The 13,272-nt window shown below is 36.8% G+C and overlaps 1 protein-coding gene across 2 annotated transcripts; it reads right to left on the bottom strand.

Annotated features, from left to right (window-relative positions):
- Positions 1 to 1,247: 1,247 nt before the first annotated feature.
- On the bottom strand, positions 1,248 to 8,550 carry LOC123548451 (sodium-dependent glucose transporter 1A-like). Of its 2 annotated transcripts, none has more exons than XM_045335744.2 (3): positions 4,904 to 5,288; positions 3,272 to 3,557; positions 1,248 to 2,786 (listed from the first exon to the last, which is right to left on the bottom strand). In XM_045335744.2, the coding sequence occupies exons 1-3, from the start codon at positions 5,072 to 5,074 to the stop codon at positions 1,609 to 1,611; spliced, it is 1,635 nt and encodes a 544-aa protein (XP_045191679.2). In that variant the 5' UTR covers positions 5,075 to 5,288; the 3' UTR covers positions 1,248 to 1,608. The 2 variants fall into 2 exon arrangements, with proteins under 2 accessions (XP_045191679.2, XP_045191678.2); XM_045335743.2 differs by lacking the exon at positions 4,904 to 5,288 and adding an exon at positions 8,041 to 8,550 and having other exon boundaries at positions 1,251 to 2,786.
- Between the last annotated feature and the right edge of the window lie 4,722 nt (positions 8,551 to 13,272).

The raw sequence follows: 13,272 nt of genomic DNA, 5'->3' as shown, positions 1-13,272 counted from the left end.
GGACCCATGCTGTTCGCTAATGGTTTCTCTAATTGCAATAGGCTTGAGAAGCGAACAGCATGGATCCTGACCAGACTGCGCGGATGCGCAGGCTGGTCTGGATCCATGCTGGTCGCAAACGCACTATGTTGGTTTTCTCATGGCGCAGCTCATATATAAATGGCAAGCATCTTAAATGATATTCATGTATCTCAATTGATGGTGAACGCATTCGTTCGTAACGTAGTTTTTTTCCGATGATAGTGTACAATATTATGACTGCGGTTTAGTAAAGCAAAGTTTATATTTTGCTATTTGAAATGTAATATTTCCTAGGTTCTACAATCACGAAAAAGGTATGTACATTCATACTACGGGATAAAACAAAAACTCATTGCTTTTAAAAATGCTTTTGATTCAGAATTTTACGTTTAATTTATACTCAGATACCCACTCGTTTACTTACTATAATTATTTGGTTTGATGTTTGTCCCAATATGAAAATGTTCAATAAAGACACTATTTTTTTTATATCTAGTAGCGACTTAACCCGCAGTATATCTCTTTTTCCATTGCACATATACGAGAACACCAGGAGTCACTTGTCCATCGCTGATGTGGATTTGATACTCCTAATGGGTTGTAAATGTCTTTTATATGAGAAACGCGCCCGTACCTGAAATGATGTTCTTTGGGGCAGGTTGGGGGTGGGGGGGGGGGGGGGGGGGGGGGGCACATGGAGTCTTCCTTCACCATAAAAGGCTGGAAAGTCGCCATGTGACTTATTGTGTAGGTGTGACGAACCAAATAAATAAATCATGAACACAATGTTTTTTGTGACTTCCATTTTTCTGTCAAAGTAATATAAATACATAAATACTGCCCTAACCTAGTATCATCATGCATAAAATGTCGAAAATTGAAAAAAAAAAAGCTCAAACTTCTACTGGCGCTATACACTTGCTTTCTTACTTTTGTAACTTGGAATAAAATAATGTAAAATAGAAGAAAATTAAGTAGAAATTCATACAATACTTACGAATCATCAACTGAGATATTGCTGACTTAATGTGTTTTTGATATTTTACAGACTTTTCTATTTGTTTGAAAAACGATTTTGAAATGTATTGTTTTGTTTCATGTCTATGTAATATGCATAACTATTCAACTCCATCTGACTAAATTCAAAATTCTACACGCGTAAAGAAAAGTTACATGACATAGCGTACAATTACTTTTTAAATAACAATTGCTTTATCTCATTTCCTATATAATGAAAGAGAGTTTTTATATCAGTGTCAGAATGCAGTTTTAAAACGGTAAGTTTCAATACAGTGAGTGTTAAAAACATCCTTTTGTGTTTCGAGATTGGTTCTCAAACTCAGTTTTCTAACATTGATTTAACTTTCAATGCTCCGTATCTGTGGTCATTTTTTATTGGGCATTATGTTACAGTACATTATTTAGGGCATTAAGATTTACATCTAGGTAGAACCATCGACCTTAACCGAATCAGTTGGAAAGCTGCTTTTCATGAAAGGTCCCGATCCCTGACAGGGTTGAGCAACAACTGATCCTAAGTAAGTGATCTTACACACACACTCATGAACAGCGTCTATGTACCTGTGGTTACTGGTTTACACGTATTTCTGTTTTAACTTCATTATCAGGAGTATACCTAAAATATCGAAAAACGAATGCTAATACATACAAACCAAAACATATCACAGATTCTATAAATAGAATGCATGGAAAGGACACGTAAGTGTGTTTTTCCATCATATATCCTAAAAATCTTGGATTCGCTGCAATTCCAGTTCCTGTGGCAATCATAAACAAAGAGGAAATCCGACCAGTGATATGACACACATATTCCTCTGTCCAAGATATTGCGGCAGGAATTATAAGCACCATAAAGAATCCAGAACTAGGAATGAATATCCATATCATAATATCAATTCTGTACAGGCTTGCGAGCAGTGAGAGAAGAAACGCTGTAATCCAAAGTAAATGTGCAAAGAAAAGTAATTTAGTGGGTCTCAGACATCGCACAAGAATAACTCCAGCCAGACCTCCGATACAACTTGCCACCCAGTACAGTGAAATCAACGATACAGATGAGGATGTATCCCATTCAAGGTAATCTAGAGCAAACACCACTAAAAAATCACCTAGACTATCTTCTGTTGCGCTGTAAAACAAATTCACGCTAGCTATACATGCTAATACGAAACATTTTCGCCTTCCTTTGATTTTGGTTGTACCTATCTCAATCACAGTAACAGTATTCACCTTTTCTTGAAGCGGTTCTTCTTCTTTTTCAACAACGGATTCTGTTTTGGTATTCTTAGTCGCTTTTATATCAAAATCTCCAATGAGCACCATAACAAGATAGGGAATTGACGAGCACAAAACTAATATACATGTCATTACAAATGCTTTATGTATTTGAATAGCCTCTGTTAGACCATTTGAAGACGTGACATTGTTTGAAACATTGTTATGGAGTAACCAATCCGTTGAGTAATTTCTGGAAGATCCCTGGACATTTTCGAAGGGATTCTGGAATATGTCATACTCGTTTTCTCCACAGTTGAGGCAAGCTGATATATTTTGATTACTTGTAAGCTCGCTTCCGCTATTATTGTGACTTTCCGTAACATTGACAATAGTATGCTTGACAGCAGACATAAACGGTTCCGTAGCAAAGGGAGATGCAATGCTACCGAGAGTGTATGACAAATATAATGCTTGCATGAAAGGGCCTCCTTTCGATCCCCAGATAGATGGAACTATTGTATTAGCCCCTGAAATAGAGAAAAGAAATGAAGAATAAACATAAACAACTATAATTTGTAATCGGTGGCTTTAGGATTATTTAATCTTTATTTACTTAAAACGGTAGAGATATATGCTTATTCGTAGTTTAGGTGTTCCCTAAAATGGCTACACCTGCAAATTAAAATGAAACATTTGTTGTAAGCTGTCCTCTGTGAACAACCATTAGAACATTTCCCCATTTTAGTTCAATCCAGAAAGTCCTTGACCGGAGGAGGGACGCCGAAGAAGACTGCTATATTGGCGACATTTTGTGCAACTCTTATAACAGAGACTTCGAGAAAATAAATTTACTATATTCATAGAGGTGTTTAAACCAGGGCTATTGGTTAGGGGCTAATCTAAAGCACTTGAAATTGCGTCATTTTCTAATATATCTCACTTGTGCGCTGAATACCCTCATCTTATGTTTGCCCGTACTACCTTCCACACTTCTGCAGATCCAAATTCTTACCTGTATCAATCCCCCCGCAAAATATTCCACACACAACACGAAGAATCACCATCACACTGAAGGACTTGCTGTGCGGGAGACAAATACTACTGATGCCCACCCCGAAGGTGCAAACAAACATTACAACCAGTCTGTTGATACGGTCATACAGGAAGCCGCAAAATAGAGAACCCGCCACAAATCCTAAAGACCACGTGGTGAACAGCCATGACGCTGTTTCTAGATCTACATCCACAAGAATTTGGAGGTCTGGTAGAGCTGTCCCGATTTGTAACACAACCCATCCCTGTAAAAGACAGAATGTGTCTTTGTTACTTAATATATATCTCAATGATTACTATCATAGGAATTGCTTCTGTAAATCCTTGTATGGTTGACTTGTAAAACGTTTTAATATCATAGTTCATCTTTAGAAAGGCAGTAACGTTGCCGTTTACAGAAGTTTACTCCGGGGTTTTCATTAGTTTTTTTAAATGATTTTTGTTCCCATAGGCCAAGTCTAGCCTTTATTTTGCGTTATTTGTTTAAATGACGTTACGCAACTTCTCCCGTTTGATCAGATGTGCAGAACTATCACGCGGAAGATGACAAAAATGATGGTTTATAACGCCATATAATGATGCCGATGCCGCTGCGGCTGCTTCTGTTGCTGCAGTTGTTGTTGTTGCTGCTGCTGCTGCTGCTGCTGCTGATGATGATGATGATGGTTATAATGGTAATGATTATGATGATGACGAGAACGAAGATTATCATGCTTACTATGCTATTTATAATGATAGTATAATCGGTGATTGGGGATTATAATAGAATAATTACATGATTAAAATAAGTGATCCGTATGAAGAGCAACTTATGAAAACTATTTGGTTTTCAAATACTTACTTTGTATTTTATCAGAGAGAATGGTTTTATGATTTAATACGAAGAAAGAAATTTTGACTTTCGTCACACAGACAATTATACCATATAAAATAGGCGTAAATCATTTTATGGTCAAATAATACACTTGTCACATTTGATTTATATACAACATATAGGTAAATATTATCAATACAAATTGAGCAGTATTGGAACATAATGTTTCCATTTATGCTGACTATTCAATGTCAAATGAAACGTATAGAAAAAGAAATCTTTTTTTTTCATATTTAATCCAAACTATGAGCTCAGATCTTTAGCTATAGACTGTTTTTTGGTTGAACAAAGGAAAGAATTATATACCGGTAGCCACATAACTTTCTCTTTACGCCCATAGATTTGTCTTTTATCCTGATATCCTAACTAATATGCCTTCCATGTATTCAAATGCAGAGTTTTACATAGTCAATCAGGGGAATCAAAGGCTAATAAAAATTTAAACGATGTTTTGAAAAAAAGCTAGATCTCCAGTTAACAGCAAATTAAACATACTGCGGTTACGGTCATATATCAAATGCCGCTGTCTTAAGGCATTGATGTCAAGATCATTGAAACGAAATGGCATATTAAAATGTTTAAAAGGCTGTATTGATCTATTAACCTACTAATGGATTTATAACTGGACCTTCACATGGTTTAAATATACAAATACAATTTCCAAAGTACAATTTATTTAAGCGGAAAGGATATTAAAACTGAAAAAAAAAATCTTACTAAATTCACGTATGACAAAAACACCACTAAAGTGAGAATAAACTTCCTCCGATACAAGATATCTGTCCTCAACCGGCGAAGAAAACTATTCCATGAGCTAGTCCTCTCTGACCTACATGTCTGTATCCTTCCTCCACTAGCCATTCCAGTGGCATTTTCATATTTTAACATTCCAATTTTTGTTTAATATTTGATTATTTGAGTATTCACACCTCCAGCTCATAACATGATTTATTTATTATTTATTATATGTTGTGCACTGAAGTGAGATACGAAAATCTATAACATCAGGTCATGCTTCATCCGCAACTCAAGCATGCAAAACAAAATCCAATACTTGCAGTTTCCGAAACTAAATGTAAAGACAGAATACCGAATATACATTCTCAAGTCGAAAGGTTGTAAATCACTATTTAGATCAATTGAATTTAGAAGTACAGGTACATTGTACAGCCGATCGATTGTATGGTATATATAATGCTAAGTGTATTTATACATTTTTATGAACTGATCTAGAGTTTGTGATTTCAAAGTTCAATGCAGAGACGTATCAAAGAAGATCTAAGCGATGTGTGACACTCAGTCTAATTACATGTACAAGTCGTATAATCTGTTTTTGTTGTTGTTGTTGTTGTTGATGATGATTTATTTTGTTGCTACTGTTTTTGTTGACCTAGAAAATCAGATTCAAAGAACCGACTGACTTAAAATTTAGAAAACGTCAACTTAGTGTTATGGAATATCAAGGGGGAGTTAAGGTTATTTCTAGTAATTTTATTTGCAGTTATTGATGCTTTTACATTTACAATTGTCAAAATATCAACTGAGCTGCTAGTGCGGTGCCATAGTTATGAAATTAACCGCGTGACTTCATTCACTTTTAATATGTACAGTTTAGGTTATAACGGTACCCGTTTAAACGCCAGCCTACGTATTTATTGAACACCCCTCGAATAAACCTAGGTGTTTCGCATCTTTTGTAAAAAGCACAGGATACTTTTAAGTTTACATATATCACTGATCAGCGATTTTTGTAAGATCAGTCCTTAATATTTGTTAGGTGTCTTTAAAATGACATTAAGTGACACAAAAAGATAAGATGTTTTATTTTGGATGTTCATTTGGTCGGACAAATCCACCTTGAAATTCAAGTGCTAAGTTTATTTTTAATCTTAAAAGAAACCATTTAAATACGCTTTTTTGTACAAAGTTATGTAGGGTTCCACTGAACCATTAGAAAACGGCAAAAGAACAAATACAAGAGAATACAAGCGTGTAATAGTGGCTCTAAGTCGCTTACCTGACCTTTGACATTTAATACGTGAACCATGATTGGCAAAATGTCTTTACTTTAGAACAAAAACATACTAAAACATGTCAAATGCCCCCACTTGAACAAATTTGTGGACCTAGCAAGGTTGCTACAGACCAAGTTTAATGAAACTATGACAAACACTTTTAAAAAGAGACAAAAGATCTAAAATAGAATTAATTTAGCTCTTGTGTCTCCCTTAAGGGCCAAAGTGTCCCTATCTGAGATCTTTAAAGGAATGCTAGACCAAGATTGATGACGATGCATCAAGCGCTTGTTTAAAAGTATGTTTTACTATCTTTAGCTCTAGCGGCTCAAAAATGGGCTAAGTGTCATTAATTAAATATGATGTTATGGTCTGTCTCATGAAGGCCTATCGAGCAGTTCATGAGAAGAAGTCGTTTATTTCTGGCGCTATCGGTCCCTAAAAAGGGACAAGTACCCCCATTTGAACAAATATGAGAGATAACCTAACAATGATGCTACAGACCAGGTCTGATGTAGATTCGTATTGCGGTTCACGAGAAGAAGTCGCTTTTTTTCTCCGGCAGCTCCTTAAAGCGGACAAGTGCCCCCATTTGCAAAAGAGTTGGGAAGTGACCTTCTACAGACCAAGTCTGATGAAGATCCATCAAGCGGTTAATGAGAAGTAGTCGTTTAAAGATATTTCTAGTTTTAGCTCTAGCAGCCCCTGAAAGGGGCCAAATGCCATTAACGATATATTAGCAGTAATATGTTAAACAGGAAAAATAACCACATTCGGGAATATTTGGATGAAATTACTCAATAGATGTAATCGATGCAGCAAATTGATTCCTCATTGAATACACCTGTTTATATATTTCGTTAATACAAGTAACAGAAAATGATGATGGTAATGATGAAGATGATAATGATGAAGACTGCGACATTGAATACCTGCAACTAAAGTATAATAACAATAAGAAGAGGATCGAAAGTAGGGAAGGGTCAGACGGAAAAGATAAAAACAATATAATAGCAATGATGACGATGATGATGATGATGATGATGATGATTATGATGATTACAATATACGAGGGCGACAGTGGTGATGATGGCTATGATGATGATGATGTGTCAATGGAGATGTCGACAACAACCGCAATCATAACGAATAACGATGATGATAATAATGATGGTGAAGGAGTTAGGTAGATAGGCTGATCCATATATGTTACACTGTTCAACAAAGGAAATATAACATATCCACATCTATATGCATTCCGACCCAAAAACTAACCAATTGCGCAGACGTTTAAATCGCAAATCAAGAACACAATATAACACTTTAAAAGAAAACTCGTACACAATTTGATATACAATGCGTTAATAGCGTAAATATCCAAAATGAGAAACAAAATGAACTTGTGATTAATGATAGCAAACTAGGAACTACACAAATGTAAAATTTATGGTAAAAAGAGACAAAGTTTGATATTAATATTCTTAATAGATACTTTTTATTTTCAGTCGCGGCAAGCACAAAACTTTTGCAACCGGCGTATATATGTACTTTGAAGTTTCATTCATCGTAAAAACCTAGGATCAATAAAATCAAAATTACTTTTGTAACAGTTGAACTCCTCCTCTACCGGGTTTTTAAGTCCCAAAGGATTTTAAATTTTATGTTAAAAATGATAAACCAGCTGTCCAGACAGAAGGAGTAATGATATGTTTAGAAAAGCGTTACTTTCAAAACTGCACATGATCTTATAAGATCAAACAAATAAAGGGAAATAATCAAAAACAACAGTTTCAATAATACTTTTACAAACTGACCTTTGACAAGAATCTATAAACTTACTAAATTCACATATGACCAAAACACCGCTAGACTGAGAATAAACTTCCGCCGATATACGTTATCTGTCCTCAACCGGTGGACAATACAGTTCGATAATTTAGTCCTCTCTGACCTGCTTGCCTCTGTCCTTCCTCTAGAAACATTTCCATTGTCATTTTCACCTTTTAACATTCCAACTTCAGCAGTTAACATCAGAGTTTGAACCCACTAATTATACCATGGTTTAGGCCTATATTTTATTTATATGTTGTGCACAGAAGCGTGACTGCAAAAACCTTAACACAAGTTCAACCCGCTGTTCTAAAGCATGCACAACAAAATCCAATAAATTCAGTTTCCACAACAAGCTAAAAAGTAGAATAATTATGAATTATTCTTCACCCGCAAGGTCGTGAATAAATAGATGTTGCACTATTTAGATCAATACAATTTAGAAGTACAGTAGCTGTAAATCTGCCAGCTGTATTTGTAGAACTGGGAACAAAGCCAAAACTAGAAGTAAATATACTTTCCATCACAGTACTTGCCAACAATAAATTACATTACGTAATGTAATGTTAAACCTGTATTGCACATATTCCTGAGCATGCCGCTTATCACATTTCGAGGGTTCAACGCAATAAGGGCGTATCTACATATAATAACTATATGTAGATACGCCCTTATTGCGCTGAACCCTCGATTTGTGTGCTAATTTTGTAAAATGATAAGATAGTGTCCTTTGATATTGCCCTCTTTGCAAAAAAAAAGAAAAAAAGAAAAACGTAATTCAGATATGATACATAGGTTATCCTTGCATGTTCTGGTTAGGCGTACAAAAATTGTTTGTTTCCGGTATCCCAACCTACCCTAAATTTTTGGCCCGACCCTAAATGTTTTATGGCCTTGGAGAATATTTTTTCAACTTTTTAACAAAAAGTTGAAAAACTGCACTTTTTATGTTTTAAACATGGCCATTGATGTTAGAAATCAACTTGCTGATGCTCTGCGCCCTCGTGATACTCTAATTCCTTCGCATCTGAACTCCAAACAATGATTTATTCAGCAACAAATCACTAAATGAGATATATTATTTCGATTCTAACACGTTACCAAGGACTTAAAAGCACACCCTTGACGGCATTCATTAAATATTTTCCCGTTTTCAATCGATTTCTTTTCCAGCGCGCCGCTATGCCGTTTGATGCTATGATGTAATAATTGTGACATTAGAACAGCGAATTGTTGTATAATATTTCACTGTTTTCAGCCTTCTTTGTTTAATACGAAAATGAATCGGATCGTGTTAGAATTCATGTTTATTTTCATGTCGACAGTATATAATTATGTGAATAATGTATATTGCAGACGATATACTATACGTACACGTCTTATCGTTCTGTTTTGTTGTTCTTATTTTCAGTTTATAATTTTTTGGTTCATTGTCAGCATATTGCATTCGTACCTTAATTGGGCTTGGAATAATCTGCAAAATGTGAATACACAAACACACAGAATTTAGGAGAGCATTTGGTGAAATGTTCGAATTGCTAACCCTTTTTATAAGCACAACTGGCAAACAATATTGCAACACTAAACCCACTAGGGTATTCAATATGAAATAAGGTACTGCCTCAATCGGAATCGATCCGACTTCAATATTAACATTTTTGAGATATCAGATTATTGGGATTATGCTGCGTTTACACTTAGCCACGATATCCACGATGTCCACGATTTAAAGAAAAGCTCGGAGCTCCACGATTTATTGCACGAATTTAGTATTACTACGCTTTCCTACGCTTTCTTACGCTCTCAGTACGTTTTGTTACTACCTGCAGCGTTTTATTACGAAACCAACACGATTCTGGTCGAGATCTGCCACGATTTTCATCACGTTCTCTCAAGTTCTCTCAAGTTCTCTTACGATTACCACGATATGCTATCACGCTTTGTCACGTTCTGTTTAGATCCCTCACGTTATCAAGTTTTGTTAAGCTCTCCTACGATTTATGGTCACGATTTGATCAAGATTGTCACGTTTTGAGCACGATTGGAGTACAAATAGGAGGCATGGGTCATCCTCTCATTCTCTCTGCAGAGATTTTAAAGAGGAACGAGCTATGCATCAAAGAGCTGATGAACAAAATGCTGAATTTGCATATTTCGTGTATGCCTATAATAGTTACTCGTCGGCAGCAGCAACAAGGGACGGAATATGGCAGGATATAAAAGAGAGAAATGAGAAGAAGAAATAGAAAGCCTAAGACCTGGTGGGTGAGACCATGGGTAAGTGGAAACCGAAGGCACCAACTGGGACAATACTCTCAACTTTTCACAGAACTCAGGCGTGAAGATGTCGGCTCCAACGTCAACTATGTAAGGATGCCTGCAGATCTAGTGGAACTTAGAATCGTGTTTCCAAGTTCACCAAGATCCCCATACGATGGAGCATCAAGGTCTGATGCGCTACGTTAAGGTCTGTTAAGCTGCATTACGCTCTACAACGATTTCCACGTTCTGTCACGCTCTCTCAAGATTTAAGATAAATCGGGATAATCGTGGCAAAATTTTTGACTGTCAAAAATTTTGTCACGATCCTTACGATCATCACGATTCCATCAAGTTCCCTCAAGATCACCACGATTCGATCCCACGAGCCCCCACGCTCACTACGCTTCTCTCAAATCGTGGACATCGTGGACATCGTGGCTAATGCTGCGTTTACACTTAGCCACGATATCCACGATGTCCACGATTTAAAGAAAAGCTCGGAGCTCCACGATTTATTGCACGAATTTTGTATTACTACGCTTTCCTACGCTTTCTTACGCTCTCAGTACGTTTTGTTACTACCTGCAGCGTTTTATTACGAAACCAACACGATTCTGGTCGAGATCTGCCACGATTTTCATCACGTTCTCTCAAGTTCTCTCAAGTTCTCTTACGATTACCACGATATGCTATCACGCTTTGTCACGTTCTGTTTAGATCCCTCACGTTATCAAGTTTTGTTAAGCTCTCCTACGATTTATGGTCACGATTTGATCAAGATTGTCACGTTTTGAGCACGATTGGAGTATAAATAGGAGGCATGGGTCATCCTCTCATTCTCTCTGCAGAGATTTTAAAGAGGAACGAGCTATGCATCAAAGAGCTGATGAACAAAATGCTGAATTTGCATTTTTCGTGTATGCCTATAATAGTTACTCGTCGGCAGCAGCAACAAGGTGAAGATGTCGGCTCCAACGTCAACTATGTAAGGATGCCTGCAGATCTAGTGGAACTTAGAATCGTGTTTCCAAGTTCACCAAGATCCCCATACGATGGAGCATCAAGGTCTGATGCGCTACGTTAAGGTCTGTTAAGCTGCATTACGCTCTACAACGATTTCCACGTTCTATCACGCTCTCTCAAGATTTAAGATAAATCGGGATAATCGTGGCAAAATTTTTGACTGTCAAAAATTTTGTCACGATCCTTACGATCATCACGATTCCATCAAGTTCCCTCAAGATCACCACGATTCCATCAAGTTCCCTCAAGATCACCACGATTCGATCCCACGAGCCCCCACGCTCACTACGCTTCTCTCAAATCGTGGACATCGTGGACATCGTGGCTAAGTGTAAACGCAGCATAAGTGTAAACGCAGCATTAATACCGTAATTGCATAAAGTTGGTAGCATGTATACAACTTTTGCATCTGTATTAAATAATATTATCTGAGAAATATTATGCTATCCAATAATTCCATTTGATTGTTTTCTCTTATTAGTGATATTATGTATAAATAGAAAACGATAACGAAAACGTTATCGGAAAAGTCGATTATGTCTTTATTGGTAATTCAGGGTTTACTTCATGGTAAATCATGGTTTTCTTTATAGTCAATACGATTCAAAAGTTGTACAACTAATGCTTTCACTACCCGATTCCCCTTTTCTGAATGATAACATAAACATGTTATCGTTACAAATAGACATTTGCGAATTAAGTCTACGTGGACTGTGAACACCTAAGACGATCAATTTTTCAAGGGGACCGTCTCAACATGATTATTTTAATTTATGTTTCGTAGGAAAACATTCCTATAATGATGGTAAGGTCTGGCGTATTATGTCACCGAACAGGATAAGATTTGGATTTGTCTTTCCGTCCGTCTGTTCACCAGAGAAATGTTTTGTTATACATATCGCAAAAATATTTGATCTAGCGTCATAACACTTTCCTGAAATGTTCTTTAATATTATAAGTTGCGCATCTGCGTCAAAGTTGAAAAGATGAGCTTATCTGATCGCAATATATTTGTATTCCATCGTCGTCGTCGTCCGACATGAAAAAATCTAAACTGGTTCAGCTGGTATCAAAATGTAGGTCAGTAGATAAATCATTGTGAAAACTGTAGAAAACGTAGCTTGCGTCGCCATTCCTTTGTTGTTATAATACGCCCGGTGGGGACGTCTTTTGGGATACAACAGGTGTTCATCTGGCCGTCTGTCTGTCTGTCTGTCTGTCTGTCCGTCTGTCCGTTATCAATTTTGTGTCGACTCCGCTCTGTAACTCGCGAACCCCTTAAAGGATTTTAAACAAACTTGACAAATGTTCTCCACATCAAGACGACGTGCAGAGCGCCTGTATCAGGTGGCTCGCTTTAAGGTCAAGGTCACTCTTAGGTGTCAAGGTCATATGACTTTGTTTCGTGTCCGCTCTGTTACTCTTGATCTGTTTGAGGGATTTTAAAGAAACATTGCACAAATGTCCACCACATCGAGACGACGTGCAGAGCGCATGTTTTGAATGGCTAGCTACAAGGTCAGTATCACACCTATTAGGGGTCAAAGGTCATATAACTTTGTTTCGTGTGCGATGTGTAACTCTTGAACTGCTTGAAGGATTTTAAAGAAACTTGGCCCAAATGTTCACCACATTATGACGACATGCAGAGCGCATGGCTCGCTTCAATATTTTTGGCGATATGTGTAGCATAACTTCTCTCTGATGGACAGAAACACGGAACAAGAGCTTTCCGTAAGACAGCGCGCTCGACTTTTCTCAGTGCTTGACTCTGAATTAGAATTTTGCCAGTAAAATTTTAATCCAAGTTAATACGGCGGGACATAACTCTGTCAAAATTCAAATCAGGGTAACAGGGATTGTTTCTCCGTGTGTAGACTTTGATGGTATAAAAGTATTTTAAGTTTCAAATCAAAAGCTTTAATAGTAACAGAGATATTTTACTTTAGCAAAAAT

This window comes from Mercenaria mercenaria, chromosome 6, assembly GCF_021730395.1.
Source record: "Mercenaria mercenaria strain notata chromosome 6, MADL_Memer_1, whole genome shotgun sequence".
Taxonomy (NCBI): domain Eukaryota; kingdom Metazoa; phylum Mollusca; class Bivalvia; order Venerida; family Veneridae; genus Mercenaria; species Mercenaria mercenaria.
This window is presented reverse-complemented; position numbering and strand designations above follow the sequence as displayed.

Excerpts from the sequence above, each read along its gene's own strand:
- LOC123548451 (XM_045335743.2), bottom strand. The coding sequence starts at position 8,232 with ATGTTAACTGCTGAAGTTGGAATGTTAAAAGGTGAAAATGACAATGGA. Across the intron at positions 3,558-8,040 it reads TTTGGTCATATGTGAATTTA|GGATGGGTTGTGTTACAAAT; the intron begins GTAAGTTTATAG and ends TGTCTTTTACAG. Across the intron at positions 2,787-3,271 it reads TTGCGGGGGGATTGATACAG|GGGCTAATACAATAGTTCCA; the intron begins GTAAGAATTTGG and ends TCTCTATTTCAG.